This window comes from Rosa rugosa, chromosome 4 (genome assembly GCF_958449725.1).
Source record: "Rosa rugosa chromosome 4, drRosRugo1.1, whole genome shotgun sequence".
Taxonomy (NCBI): Eukaryota; Viridiplantae; Streptophyta; class Magnoliopsida; order Rosales; family Rosaceae; genus Rosa; species Rosa rugosa.
In genome coordinates, this window is record NC_084823.1 from 29,703,659 (window position 1) to 29,718,274 (window position 14,616).

General features: G+C 40.7%; 1 protein-coding gene across 1 annotated transcript; it reads right to left on the reverse strand.

Annotated features, from left to right (window-relative positions):
• Positions 1-3,225: 3,225 nt before the first annotated feature.
• On the reverse strand, positions 3,226-7,828 carry LOC133746214 (3-hydroxy-3-methylglutaryl-coenzyme A reductase 1-like). The gene is made up of 4 exons (XM_062174389.1): positions 6,673-7,828; positions 6,173-6,354; positions 4,003-4,349; positions 3,226-3,920 (listed from the first exon to the last, which is right to left on the reverse strand). The coding sequence occupies exons 1-4, from the start codon at positions 7,650-7,652 to the stop codon at positions 3,678-3,680; spliced, it is 1,752 nt and encodes a 583-aa protein (XP_062030373.1). The 5' UTR covers positions 7,653-7,828; the 3' UTR covers positions 3,226-3,677.
• Between the last annotated feature and the right edge of the window lie 6,788 nt (positions 7,829-14,616).

A 14,616-nucleotide genomic window follows, 5' to 3' on the forward strand; every position in this document is an offset into this window, starting at 1 on the left:
ACTTTTCTAGAGAAGTCATCAACAAAAGAGACATAATAATGCTTACTTCCCAAAGATGCAGTTTTGGTAGGTCCCCATACATCAATGTGAACATAATCTAGAGTACCTTTAGTCTGATAAACTGCGGTGCCAAATTTAACTCTAGTATGTTTTTTCAAGACACAATGTTCATAAAATTCTAATTTTTCGATCTTTGCACCTTTCAATAGACCTTGCTTCACTAATCCCTGCATTGCTTTCTCACCAGCATGCCCAAGACGCATATGCCATAATTTTGTATTGTCTGCATCATCATCTGTAATCTCAGATATTGTTGTTTCACCTGTTACTATGCTCCCTTGTAAAAAATACAAATTTCTAAACCTTTCACCTCTCATCATCACAAGTGAACAAGAGACAACTTTAGCAACTCCACTTTTCAATGTAATTGTGTGCCCTTTTGATTCTAAAGTTCCCAAAGAGATAAGATTTTTCTTCAAATTTGGAACATACTAGACATTAGTTAATTCTCTGACTACTCCATCATGCATCTTGAGATGAACTGTACCAATCCCTCTTGTTTTGCAAGGACTATTGTCTCCCATCAAAACTACTCCACCATTCAACTCCTTGAAAGTAGAGAACCATTCCTTACTAGGACACATATGATGTGAACAACCTGAATCCATAATCCACTAGTCAGAATAACCAACTGCAGATGAACAAGCCAAAGCAAACTCAATCTCATCTTCTTCAAAATCTTCAAAAGCTGATGAACAACTCAAAGCAAAATCAAAGTCGTCATCTTCATCATCTCTTGCAACATTCACTTCAGAACCCTTCTTGTCTCTGTTCTTCAACTTAGGACAATCTTTCTTCCAATGATCTTTGTTGCGACAAAAAGCATACTCATCTTTGCAGGAAATTTACTTCTTGACTTGGAACGAGATTTACCTCTTTTTCCAATAGGTTTTTTCTCATCAAATCTGCCCTTTACTACAAGTGCTTCAACTGACACATTCTGAAGTTACTTCTCTTTCTTTCGGCACTCATTATTTATCAATAAATTACACACATCATCAAATTGCACATCGATCATTCTTTCCATGCAACAAAGTTGTAATCAAATGCTCATATTCGTCAGGAAGAGAATTTAGCAAACACAAAGCTTTATCCTCATCACTAATTTGCACATCCAAATTAGCCAAATCTGCAAGTATCTTATTGAAATCACTGATGTGTTCAGACACAGAGACACCTTGTCGATAATTGAATTGGAAAAGCCGCCTCTTCAGGTGAAACCGGTTTTCAGAACTCTTGATCATATATTGGTCTTCTGATTTCTTCCATAGCTCTTTTGCAGAAGTTTCTTTCATGACAAATAATTTCTGATCTTTAGCAAGGCACATTCTGATAGAACCACAAGCCCACTTGTTAATTCTCGCCCACTCCACATCATCTATATCTGCAGGTTTATCTTCTAGAGCTATATCCAATTCTTGTTGACACAAGACATCTATCATCTCACACTGCCACATGCCAAAATTGTTGGTGCCATTAAACTTTTCAACTTCAAATTTGGCATTACCAATTGATGGCCTACTAGTCGACCAACGAGAAGAACCTGAAGACTCAGCCCCTTTCTTTTTCTCGTCAACCATGGTTTCCAATCAATGAATCAACTCCCAATTCAGAACCAGAGCTCTGATTCTAGTTTGTTGTGCGGAAGCGTAACAAACACAATATTGATATGGAACTAGATGAGCAACTAAACAACGAAAAAAGAAGCAAAACACAAGAACACAAGAATTTATAGTGGTTCACTCAATCAATGTGATTGAGCTACGTCCACTTTTGGAACCGGCGAGAAATTCCACTATAATAAGATAATACAATTAGAGTTTGAGAATAACTCTCTATCCAAAACCCCAAATACAATTAGGTTAATTGTCTAATTTCTCGCACAAAAAAAATCTCTGCCGCAGCAAGGCATATATCTATATATATCTTCCTTAGTTAACTTAGGGATACATATATAGCCTAATTAACCTAGGCAGCCCACGTGATCACCAATTCACCATGGGCTTCTCAATTATGGATATTGGTCACCATTCAATTAAAGCCAATATTCAATAAGGTGGTACTTTATAGTATTAGGATGGATCTGAAGCCTATATCTTTGGAGATATGTACTTGTTATGGTTGGTGGATACACAGAAGATTGGCAACGTTATTGAGGGCGACAATTCTTATTGTTGGTGGCTTGAGACCCAAACGCGGGAGACTCAAGGCAAGGAGATCATATATCGATAAATTGACAGATAGATGTTTAGGTCCCCATAAGTAGATCAATTCTTCAAATTCTAGTCAAATTGAAAATCATGAAAGTATTTATAATCGTGATTTACCATTATAAACATGAACCTTGTATGAAGGGGCCCCTGTAGAGATGCGAGAGATGCAGGAACCGCCAGCCGGATCGACCAGTAAATGATACGATTCAGAATGGACAGATTGGCTTGTCCATTGATTTAATCTACGTGGCGGAAAATTTGCATAAATCATGTACTCATTGAGATCCAAAAACTGAACAGTCGAGGTCGAGATGCCGATATGTAATTGAAAAGTGAATCTCACAAGCTATTCCTTAAAATAAAAATAAAAATAATAAAAAAAGAAAAAAAATGGCATTAAGAAGATTTGAATGATTTGATAATTGGCGTACAAGATTTATGCATGGAGCCCGGTGGTAGTAAAACACTAAAATGCCATGCAAATATGGGGAAATTAAGAACATTAGGTAGATTTCGTAAATTAACACGTGATGATACTAAAATTTGGACAAATGAAAAACTTACATACGACTATATGTAGTTGACCGTTGTACTATCTGTACTTGACATGAAAAACTTATCGGACATCCATACCAAGGATGCGCAGATCAATTTGGTTGTTTGGTATTTTCATTGTTCTCACTTCTTAGAACTAATTGCAGTGTGCTTGTAAAACTGGCATTTCCTAACAGTTGACTTGGTTCTTACTTCTTAGTTTGTTTTTTCATTTCTTGGCTGTGGTTCTTACTTCTTAGTTTGTTTTTTCATTTCTTGGCTTCTCCTTAATTAGCAACTGGTTGCTAACTACGATTTATGTTGGCCTTGTGCCTTCTTCAATGGATTCGGATTTAACGACAACTAAATGAAAAAAAAATAAAAACAAGAAAACAAAAAGCCAAAAAACAAAGAGGCCAACAGGTCCAACTACAGTATATGATACAAATTTACAATAATCATCACCAAGGTCCAAGACTCCAAGAATTGACCACTATCATCGTCAACAGAAAAAGAACAATAACATTCTGACAAGAAAAAAAGAAAATAGTAACAATAATAAATAAATTAAATAATTAAATAAATAAAAAATGGCGACCTGAGAACAAAGACATAGCAGAGACCACAGATATATTTGGTGGGGTTGCTCCAAGATCATCGTTTAGCAGAGGAAAGGCTAGAGACCAAGCAAGCAAGCTTGTCAAATTGTCAGCATCCCCTTTGTAGTTCATATAAGGGCAAAGCACTACAGCTACCAGAGCTAGCAAATTGCTCTTTTCCTTTGGGTCTCTCTCAGCATCTTTCTCCCTTTAATATCTAGACCCTTCCCGAATGTGGTAGGAGCACCCTTGTTTTGTAACTATATACTTTTCAAGATGCAGCATTGGATATATCTTTGCTGGATCTGTTGTATTTCATGTGACTCTTGACAACATCACCAGCTGCCGTGGCAGACAGGAGGCTGAGTTCTCCGGCTAGTACTGAACCGGCTATAATGGTGGCCAACCGCCTTGAGTTTGATCCAGGTGATCCTTGGCTTGCACCTTTTACACCAAGCATATTTAAGCAAGCAGATTGAGATGCAAGTTGAGTCCCACCTCCAACTGTACCCACCTGACAAACAAAAGTTCAACAAGTTTGGATTCAGTGATCACTGTTAAACTGTAGTATAATTAAGCGCACAATATTCATTTACCTCAATGCAAGGCATTGTGACAGAAGCATGAATGTCCCTCCCGTCATTGATGGATACAATATTCGTTAGACAGTGTGAACTCTCAACATTCTGTGCAGGATCTTGGCCGGTGGCTATAAAGATCGCAGATACGATGTTGCTGGCATGGGCATTATACCCACCAACAGATCCGGCCACAGCAGAACCTACAAAGTTCTTGTTCAGATGGAGTTGTACCAGCTTAGACACGCTCGTTTTCAACACTTCTTTGACCACCTCTTCCTTGATTACTGACTCGCAAACAACTGATTTGCCACGGCCTAGAATCCAGTTTACAGCAGCAGCTTTCTTGTCCGAACAAAAATTTCCTGTGCCAATCAAGTAACACAGTGAACTCCATGCTGATTGACTTACAAAAAACACTTACTTAAGCCAAAATTGACAGAAAATTATTTAACCACAAATGAAAAATGACTTGGGTAATATCCAAATAAGCATGTAATAAGTGCCTGACCAAAAACGATGTAATGTTACATAAACAGATTAACACGAGTCACACAATCATTGATTGCTACTACATCCAATACATATATCATTCTAACTCAGGGAAAGAAGTTTGCATAAATGATCATGTTTCTTGAAAAACTATGTCTGTAGGAATTAGAATAGACCTTGTTCGTGTTCGTTTCAAGATTTACATAAATGACCTTAACTAATAGATAGCATGACGCTGATTATTCACAAAAACTTAGCAGTCAATTCATGCTATTTTCATCAAAATATCAATCAACACAATGAGCAATACACAACCAGAACATAGTGGGATGTGTCCAACTATCTTAAAAGCCCCAATGTTAATTGGGAATAATATTTCTGTACAGATTATCCATGTTTCCGTGGCCAGTACATTCTGATTATTAAAGCCTTTTCCATAAAACAGAACCACACTCTTAAGTTAATCATAACTTAAAAGAGTGTATAATCCATACGCTATATCCCTACGGAAGAGAAAGAAAACTCAAGCAGATTCTGTAGCATAACACTTTAAAGGTATAACTGCTATATGCCTTCTAATCTTGTCTCAAAAAAAAAAAAAAAAAATTCATTGTGCAGAATTGCAAATCACTTATATCCTAGAAAGGTCACAGTTAACCAGAGGCTTTAGATAGTAATGTTTCTTAAGAAAGAGTTGAATCCTTTATAATGAGATTAAGCTAGAATCAAAGTTGCTGTAAGCTATTAAGTTGTTTGTTAAAGGCGTAATCTGGTTGAAGTAGTATGTTATGGTATATGTTTCTTCAAAGGCCTAAATGGATATAACAATTTAATGACTCGAGAAAAGAGAATACGGTAAGCCAGTGAGGAACCAAAGGTGTCCAATATCTGTTACCTAAAAGCTTTCTAGTTCAAGCTCCATAGGGCACTTTTTGGCCAAAACATACTTAATAAACAGTATCAAATTTAGCTTAGCTGTGTTTTACTTCTTCCAGACAGACATTCATAAGCTGCAGAAGTAAGAAAGAGGAAGGGATCTATAGATTATACACACACACACATGTTCTGTTTGGCCAGCTTTATCTTTTTCAACCATATAGAACATTCCTAAAGGTCCAACAGCAAGAAAATGGAGGTGACTTGGAGGAAGAAATTACTTGAAGACTGCTCAAATCAAAGGGAGGATGAAAAATAGAAAACCACGGAAGAAAACAATTCAGAATATACTCAATTCTATAATATGAAAATTAGCTTACACGTTACCAATTACAAAGTATTCTAGAATTTACTCTTTATGAGCATTTCAAAGTTGATAACCATAAATTCAGACAGAAGCTGAAATTAATAGATATCAAGAGATCAATTATTCAAAGAGATGCAGTGACTGACTAATATTTTTTTTTTTTTTTTTTCTGCCAGTAAAAGGATCACAGAACCAGTAAAAGGATCACGGACAACTGAAAACCAATGCCCCCAAGCTCCAACCAAGTTCCTTGTCAACTATGTATTATAACAATAAGTACAATGAGCAGAAACAAACACAAGTTATAAACTGAAACCGACAATTGGTACTATAAATTTAAAAGATATGCAGGGGATATAGCAAAGTTCACCAACTAGTATGCCAGACACTATTTATCCAAAAAAAAAAAAAGGCCCCAGATGGTTGTGTGCGAAATAAGAAGGAAGAACTGACCAGATATGCCGATAACCTCCATATCAGGAAAGTCGTTTTGCAGATAATCAAGAACATTCTGAACCCCTTTGGAGAACATGTTCATCCCCATGGCATCACCTGTGCTGCAGTTAAATCTTATGTGCAGCGTCATCCCGGAAAGCGAAGGAAATATGCTTTGTAGCCTCGCAAATCGACTTGATCTGCATCCAAGTAAAACATGTCGATAGAAAGCCTGGCAACTTATACACCCACCCTCTTTCACCATGTAAATGAGCCTAGTAAGAAAACTACTCCCTTTATCTATCTAACATTTCTTACAGTTTCCCATTCTGAATCCAAATTCAAAATTGATTATTCCATCCATGCATTAAAAAAATAACATCACTCAAACCATGCATAAAAATCCAATCGAACGTGCCGTCGAAGAACTCAGAAAATTCCAACACCGAAGTAAAGTACAATTGAAATTGAGCAACAAAACAAAAGAATAATAATAATGAAAAGAAGAAGGAGCGGACCTATTGAAAACGACGGCGAGAGTATCGAAATTGACACGGTTCTCCAAGTAGTAGAAGAGCTCGCAAGCTCTAACGGCAGAGCCAAACTTGACCACCGGCGCTCTGGTCATGCCGTCCCTATACACCTGGGAGTCGGCCCCACCGGAGAGGCGAATGGCCTTGCAACCTCTGTTCATGCTCGCCACCAAGCACCCCTCCGTCGTCGCCATTGGCACCATGTATTCAAACCCGTCCAGCAACAACGGCCCGGCAATTCCCACAGGAATCTGCACGTATCCGACCGGCGACTCGCAGCACTGCCCGAGAATGGAGTCGTAATCGAATCCTTCGAGAGGCAAACCCTGCAGTGACCTCCCGGTCGTTCTCTGAAGCCACTCGCGCCGAATCGCCGCCGCTCTCTTGCAGTCCCCGAGCTTCGATTCGAGAGAGTAGGGCAGAACGGCGCCGTTTACAACGGCCTGGATGATGTCCTCGTCCTCCTCGGAGCACAATGCGGGGTCGGGGTCGGCGTCGGCGAATTTGGATTTGGCCGGGGGAGGGCAGCAGCGGGAATCGAAGAGGACGTCATCTTCTTCTTCGATGTCGTCGTCGTAGTGGGAGGCGCGTGAGATGAAGGACTGGACGAAGTCGATGCCGAAGAAGCCGAGGAGGTAGATGAAGGAGGCGATGAGGGTAACAATGGCGGCGAGTTCAGAGAGGTTGACTACGTGGAGCGGCGTGGACGTTCGGATCTTGTCGCGCCAGCGGTGGAGGAGGTAGTAGGCGACGGAGAAGAAGAGAGTGAAGAAGACGGCGTTCGTCAAATACAGTGGCAGCGGCAGCGCGTCGGACGCTTTCGGGCCGCCTCCGGATGATGAAGAAGAAGAAGAAGAAGAAGAAGAGGTAGATGCTTTCTCATTTCGACGGTGCTGGTGCGAGTGGGTCCCACCATTAACGGCCGTCGGACGAGGCCTTTTGGGGGGCCGACGGCGGATGTCCATAGCTGCAGGGAAGTATGAGAAAGAATGCAGAGAGAGAGAGAGAGATTTCTATGAAACCTTACAGCAGTTGAAAGGTTTTAGGAAAGTGTGAGAGAGTCTGAGAGAGTGCGATATGGCTTAGAACGCGGAAGCAGTAATAACAGAAGAGAAGAAAGAGTGCCACCACGTTATTCTTACTTTTTGTTTTGGGAGTTTCTATTCATACTTGTATAATTAGTATTTAGACATCTCTACTTTAAAGTTAATAGACCTTCAACTCACTTTTACAAATATCTGATATGCTATTTACACCTCCCTCACTTTCCCACAATGTCCATCCTCCAATAAAATCAATAAAAGCATTTTTTTTTTCTTTTTTGAGGGAGGTTAGCCTCGAAGTCCATGGCTTTCAAAGGTCATCTTAAGAGATCTCCACTTCGGCAGGGTGCTGATGATCATGAACTAGGGGAAATAATTGGTTCAGTAGTGAAGAGGAAGAAAGCTTCGCATGCTGAAATATTTAAAATTGTAAAGACACCAAATAGGCCCATGATACATATTGGTGGCTAATGTGCAGGTTCTGCAATACCAGCATTTATTATTTTATTATAAGCACTATGAATCTACTCCCCACCATTGAATCAAATATTCTAACTAATAGCAGGTATATCAAGTGGATTGATCGGAACTTATCAAAATTGGTGTGAGGCCATGTCTACTTACCCAAGAACCTATGACTTCATCCACTCTGATTCAATTTTCACTCTTTATAAGGACATATGCGAAATGGAAGACATTCTTTTAGAAATGGATAGGATTTTAAGGCCACAAGGTAGTATAATTTTCAGGGATGATGTGGATATGGTTGTGAAGGCCAAGGCGCTCCTATATGCAATGCAATATGATGCCAAAATTGTAGACCATGAAGAGGGTCCTCATCATATATATCTATACTTGTTGGCGGCTAAGCAGTATTGGACAACACCATTACCAAACCAAAAAGAAGGAGAAAGAAGTAAAGAATCATAGGACTTTTCTTCTTCCTTACTTTGATTGTTACATTTTTCTGTCCATAATTTGTCTATCAAGTAATTCTTTTCCGGCGCCAATTTCTATGGTGCGATAGATACTTGGGATTGAAATCTGCGTACCAATGAAAAGTAAAGGTTTTCGACAAAAAAAGAAGAATATATATATTTTTCCCTCTTTTGTGTCTTTATTAATAATTTCACATGAGTTGACAAAGTCAACTATAACTTGGAAAAAGAGAGAGGTCCAAGTGCCAATTATGGAGGTATGAATAGAAGCTCATTTTTGTTTTCTTTTACCTGTTTCGTTTTTTTTTTTTTCATTATCTTTACAGTTGCGAATTCGAATTTTCTATTATGGGAAAAAATAAGGTTGGACCAAACCGATACTGTTTGGCACACTGGTGAAGCCACGTAGTATTTATATTGGTTTTTTTTTTTTTTTAGTTATTTTGTCAGAAAGTATCAAAGTTACAAACAAGAATTTTAGTACATTCAACTTTAATTGGTTGAATAAAACAGCATTTCTAACTAAGGGGAAAATGCATGCTCACCTAAGGGACAATTTTTAAGGGATTGTGAGGGACAAATGAATCTGACGGCTGAAAATAAATGTACAGTTTTAAGGTGTTATAATTTATGTTTTTATATTTAATACATCTGGTTGAGATGCATCTGTCCCTCACAGTCCCTTAAAACTGTCTCATTAAAATTGTCTCATAGGTGAGCAAACCTGCTAAGGGGAAGTCAAAGAATCCCAATTATAACAATAAGATTTAGCATGTTTAATATTTGCTTCTTTGAAGATATGGTTAATAACATAAGCAAAGCCAGCCATATTTTGGGTCAGCAACCTATCGGAAATTTTTGAGGAAAAAAATTTGCATATGCATACTGTAAAGACTGATAATCTAAAAGAGAAGAAGGAAGAGGAGGTTTTTGCAAAGAGAGATGGGGAGAGGGAAAGAGAGAGATGGAGAAGAACAAGACGGAGTGATGGCTACAGACTTCTTTTGGTCTTATACAGTTGAGCCTCATGCTTCACGGAGCCATTAGATCCTCTCTCAATACCCTTAGATCAACAAGTAGGCTATTTCCTTGTGTCGTTGATAATTCACTAAAAAAATAATAATAATAATTAAATTCAACCCTACCCAAATTTTAATTCTTATTCGGTAATTGATTAATAGTTATGTTGACATGTTTAGCTTTTTTTTTTTGAAAATAGGGCCAGTATGGCTGCCCTTAAGCCTTAACCATTAATGAAACCAAAGAATACATGGGGGGGACATATTGCCTAAACCCCAAATTACAATAAGCACTAAGAGAATCACCCGAGATAATAACATGTGTCTCAACTAAAAATACGCATTCTAACATGCACCAATTAGCGAAGAGTGCTCTATAGGCTACTCTATTTGCTTTACAAATATGGTGACATAGCGGAAAGACAATGGTCACGCGGAGCCATAAGTTACTAATACTATCAGCTTTCCCACTATATTGCCACCGGAAAAACACTCCGGTAGCACTTGGTTTCATTCTGCCACTAGGAGGCTGCGACCATTTGACAAAGCAAGGAACTTGCCGTCTACCTAGAGCAGACATGGCACACAAGGTGCGCAGACCGGGACAATGCCCACACCTCCAAACCAAAAGTTGGTCGGGATTTATTGAAAACAGAAAATAAACTACCATTGAAACAACAAATAACTGAAAATAAAAAATGTTGCCCATATTGGGCTAAAATTCAGATTCCAGGCCCATGATCCGTCCAAGAATGTAAGGGAGGCCTGCCAGGCCCAGAAACGGTCCAGCCTTCTCCCTGCTGCCGCACCGCTACCCACATCCGGCCACGTGCGCCGTCGGACACTCCACACCGTCGCAGCACCACCTTCAGCGGCAAAACCCTCGCTTGACCGAAGCTGACGACCCCAAACAGCCACATACCAGATCGGATCGGGGTTAGACACCGCCGATCTGCTAAGATCAGTTCGATCTCCAACAACCCAGAGAAGGTCGATCTCCTATTGGATCCTCACCCTACGAATCCCATCGCAGCGCAGACCCCCGATCCTAACCCCCGCACTGTTTACCGGCGCCGGCCGACCGCTCTCTCCCTTCAAACCCGTCCAACACCTCCGATCCCAAAAGCACCGCTGGCCATCACAACATTCCTTCCTCATCCTTAGCACGGATTTCAGACTCGGAATCTCAACAAAGACCAACATAGCAGCCAAACCAAGCGCCAACAAACACGTCTCGTCCGACGACGACGTCGCTGAGACGTGCCGCCGGACGGAGAAGAAAAACTGTACAGAGGGCTCTAGTTTAGGTCTTGAGAGAAAAATTGCAATTTGAGGTGTTTAGCTTTGAGCCACAGAGATGTTTTAATAGTGATAAGAGGGAATTGCAAACGGAGTTAAGATTAGACTGGATCATGATTTTGATAAGTAACAAAAATATTGACCAAGTAGGTAAGTTAATAAAGAGTAAAGAACACACAAAAATTAAAATACATGAAAAGATAGGGTGAGACTCCAATCAAGACCATTAAAATGACGATTTCATAAGGACTTTTTAATCAAAGATTGTGGGATCCACTTTTCGATAAATCAATAATTAGATGTTTGTTTAAGTAAATCCAAATTGTAACCACGTGGTGTGGTGTGGAACCCCCAGGTCTAGTGTTCGATTCCCAGCTCCACCCCGTGGCCAGCAGATTTGAGGGACCTGGATTTGTTGAAACACTTAAGGTTCGTGCGTCTGCGGTGCACTGATTAGTTTAGCTATGATGGGATACGCTGCATGGGTGGGTGTGTTAGATACAGTTGTCGTCTTCCCCCTCAAAAAAAAAAAAGTCAATCCAAATTGTGTCTGACCCAAACTCTAGGTTACTTGACCTAGTGGTAATAGGGTTTTAATTAGAGATAATCTCGGAGAATCTTAGACATATCCATTCAATGTATGATTACATTTCCTTGTACAATTCAGATTCTATGCATTGTAATCCTTTATATAAAGAGGCCCCTATTATCAATGAGAACGCAATTCTCTCTCAAATATCGTTTCCCTAAAACACGTTATCAGCATGAAGCCCTAACCCTGAAACCCTAAATTCGTAGCCGTCAAATCCCAGAAACCGCCGCCGCCCACCTTGAAGCCCCTATCTCCAGGAGTCCAGAATCGGCGACGCCCCCCCAGAACCGGCCGGCAAAATACAGAACCGGCCTCCGGAAGTAACAGAAGTTCTTCTGCCCGGTTCAAGGATTTCCCCTCCGCCTCCAACAACCATACTCCACCACCAGCAGCGCCTTGATCCCAGATTCCCGGAACAAGAAAAATTATTCCCGGAACCGGCCTAAAATTACCCAAACCGGCCACCAGAAGCTGCTGCACCTTGAACGGTCGCCTACCCTTCCAGCTCTATTTCAATCAGCTTAGACGCAGCCCAGCCCAGAGAAGAAGAAAAGAAGCTCTCGGCGCAGAAGTCCACTGACCCAAGCCCGCTGACGTCAGCCCAGCAGCCACTGATACGTCATCATCCAAGTCAGCGTCAGACCGCCATGTCAGCGTCCGGTGCCACGTCAGCTCTGGCGACCTCCGGCCAAATTTTCCGGCGACCTATTTGAAGGTATTTTTTTTTCTAAAAGTTCCCGTTTTTGAGTTTTTATTCAAATTTTTTTTTTTCGGGGACTTGCAAACTCCCTTCTTCTACCCCCATTTCTTCATCATAGGGGAGACCAAATTAAGCCGAACTGTGGGGGTTCGTGCTCACTCCAAGCTTGGAGCTTGTAGAGTCCTCCAAACTTAGAGTTTGTTGAGAAGAAATGATCGACCACAAAACATCATTGTCTCGATCTAATCCAACCCCTCTTGGAATTGAATTTCTTGGAAGCGACTACGCTCGGAAATTCCTAATTTCTTGGAAGCGACTACGCTCAGAAATTTTTATTGTTTTTGTGGTAGCCTTTTTCGCTCCGAAACTAACCCTATTTTCTTGTTGTTTTTCAGGATGAGTAACCTGAACAAGTTGAGCTTTGCTCCACTAGAGACAACAGGCGCAGGATACCACAAGTGGGTCTGCGATGTGCGCCAGCATCTTAAGGCTGATGGGATCCTGAGTACGATCCAAGAGCCAAGTCAGAACGTGCTTACTCCTCAACAAGCTGCCGCTTTTGAAGCGAATAGAGCTACGAGATAGGCAAATGAAGCTAAACCCATAATTCTCATGACAAGGCACATGAATGACGCGCTCCAGAATGAGTACCTTAATGAGGAAGACCCAAGAAAACTATGGGTAGAACTCGAGCAGCGTTTCGGCAACGTTCGTGACTCCCTGCTTCCTGACTTAGAAGTGAGGTGGCATAGTCTCCGCTTCTGTGATTTCAAGTCTGTACTTGATTATAATTTGGAAGCACTTCGTATCAAGTCTTTGATGGAATTCTGTGGGCAGAAAATCACTGATACGATGTTGATCGAGAAGACTCTCTCTACCTTCCCCGTCTCTGCATTGATGATAGCCAAGAACTATCGGATTGATGTCAATGTCGGACGCATCACAAGATTTCATAAGCTTATTAGAGCCATGAACGTAGCTGAAAAGCACGACAACATACTTGTGAAGAACTATAACTCTAGACCCGTGGGAGCCAAGCCAATTCTGGAGTCTAATTATAGTCGCGCTCCTAAGGGAGGGCCCAAGGAGCGAAACCTTAAGGAAAGGGATAATTCTGGACGTTCTGGTCCATATTCTCGCCCTAAAGAGGAAGGAAACCGCCTAGATAGGCATGCACAGAACCGTGGAGGTAAACATGTGAAGAGAGAGAGAGGCCAAGCCTCTAGCTATGGTGGTGACGCCATCAAAGAGAGAAGCCGTCCCCAAAGCGCTCCTAAAACGCCTCGATCAAGGGAACTTGACCATAAAGATGCTTGTCTTAGGTGTGGACTACCCGGACATTGAGCATGGGCATATAAAGCATCCCAGAATGTTGCCAACGCATACAAGATGTATTGTGAAGCAAGGGAAGCACATTACATGGAACAAGAAGATCAAGATGGCGATCTCGATCTAAGGGTAGAAGACTTCAAGGGCCAAGATCTAGAGACTGGCGATTTTGATTAAGTCTTTTTTATTTTCCAAGAGATGTAGGCAATTGCCATATTATTTTTTGTAGTAAATGCCAATGGTTTAGTTTTTCTTCAAAGTAGACTCACCCAAAGTAAGTGTGATGTCTAGGAAGGTTTTGAGATAAGTGGTACTTAAGCGAGCCTTGCTCCACCGACATCTCTCTACTCACCTGGTCACATTTGTTTTGGAGCTACCGAAAGAAGTTAGACGACTACCATTGTTTTGCATTAGCTAGTTTTTGGATTAGATTCTCTCTAGTGAAAGAGACAATGATGTAATTTCGTTGGCTTATTAATAAAAGTTGAGTTCTTTTCTTTATGACTCCTTCTTAATTACGAACTTTTTCTTTAAGGAATGGATTCTGGAGAACTGCAATGTCTTGCGGATAGTGCGACTACGCACACCATTCTCCGCCATAGACAATTATTCTTGGACATGTTGTCTACATATTCCTCTGTGACTACAATGGCTGGGCCATCAGAATTAGTTCAAGGATATGGAAAAACCCAATTCCTTTTGCCAAATGGCACCTTGATTAATGTCGCAGAAGCTCTCTACGTTCCTAAGACAAATCGAACCTTATTGAGCTTTAAAGATATCTGAGCCAACGAATTCCATGCGGAAACGCATACTGAGAACTGAAAAGAGTTCCTTTGCATTACCTCTAATGATTGCGGACGAAAGCGCATCTTAGAGAAGCTTATGTGTCAATCTAGTGGACTTTATGTCACTACCATTCGACCTATTGAATCCAATAATGTAATAAGAGAAGATCTCTTGGATTCTGACACATTTTGGCTATGGCATGACCGACTAGGACATCATG

Bases quoted from the DNA above. Each gene is read 5' to 3' on its own strand.
- LOC133746214 (XM_062174389.1), bottom strand. From the start codon at position 7,652: ATGGACATCCGCCGTCGGCCCCCCAAAAGGCCTCGTCCGACGGCCGTT. The intron at 6,355-6,672 runs GTCCGCTCCTTC...ACTTGGATGCAG, and splicing joins CTCGCCGTCGTTTTCAATAG to ATCAAGTCGATTTGCGAGGC. The intron at 4,350-6,172 runs GTCAGTTCTTCC...TGATTGGCACAG, and splicing joins GGAGGTTATCGGCATATCTG to GAAATTTTTGTTCGGACAAG.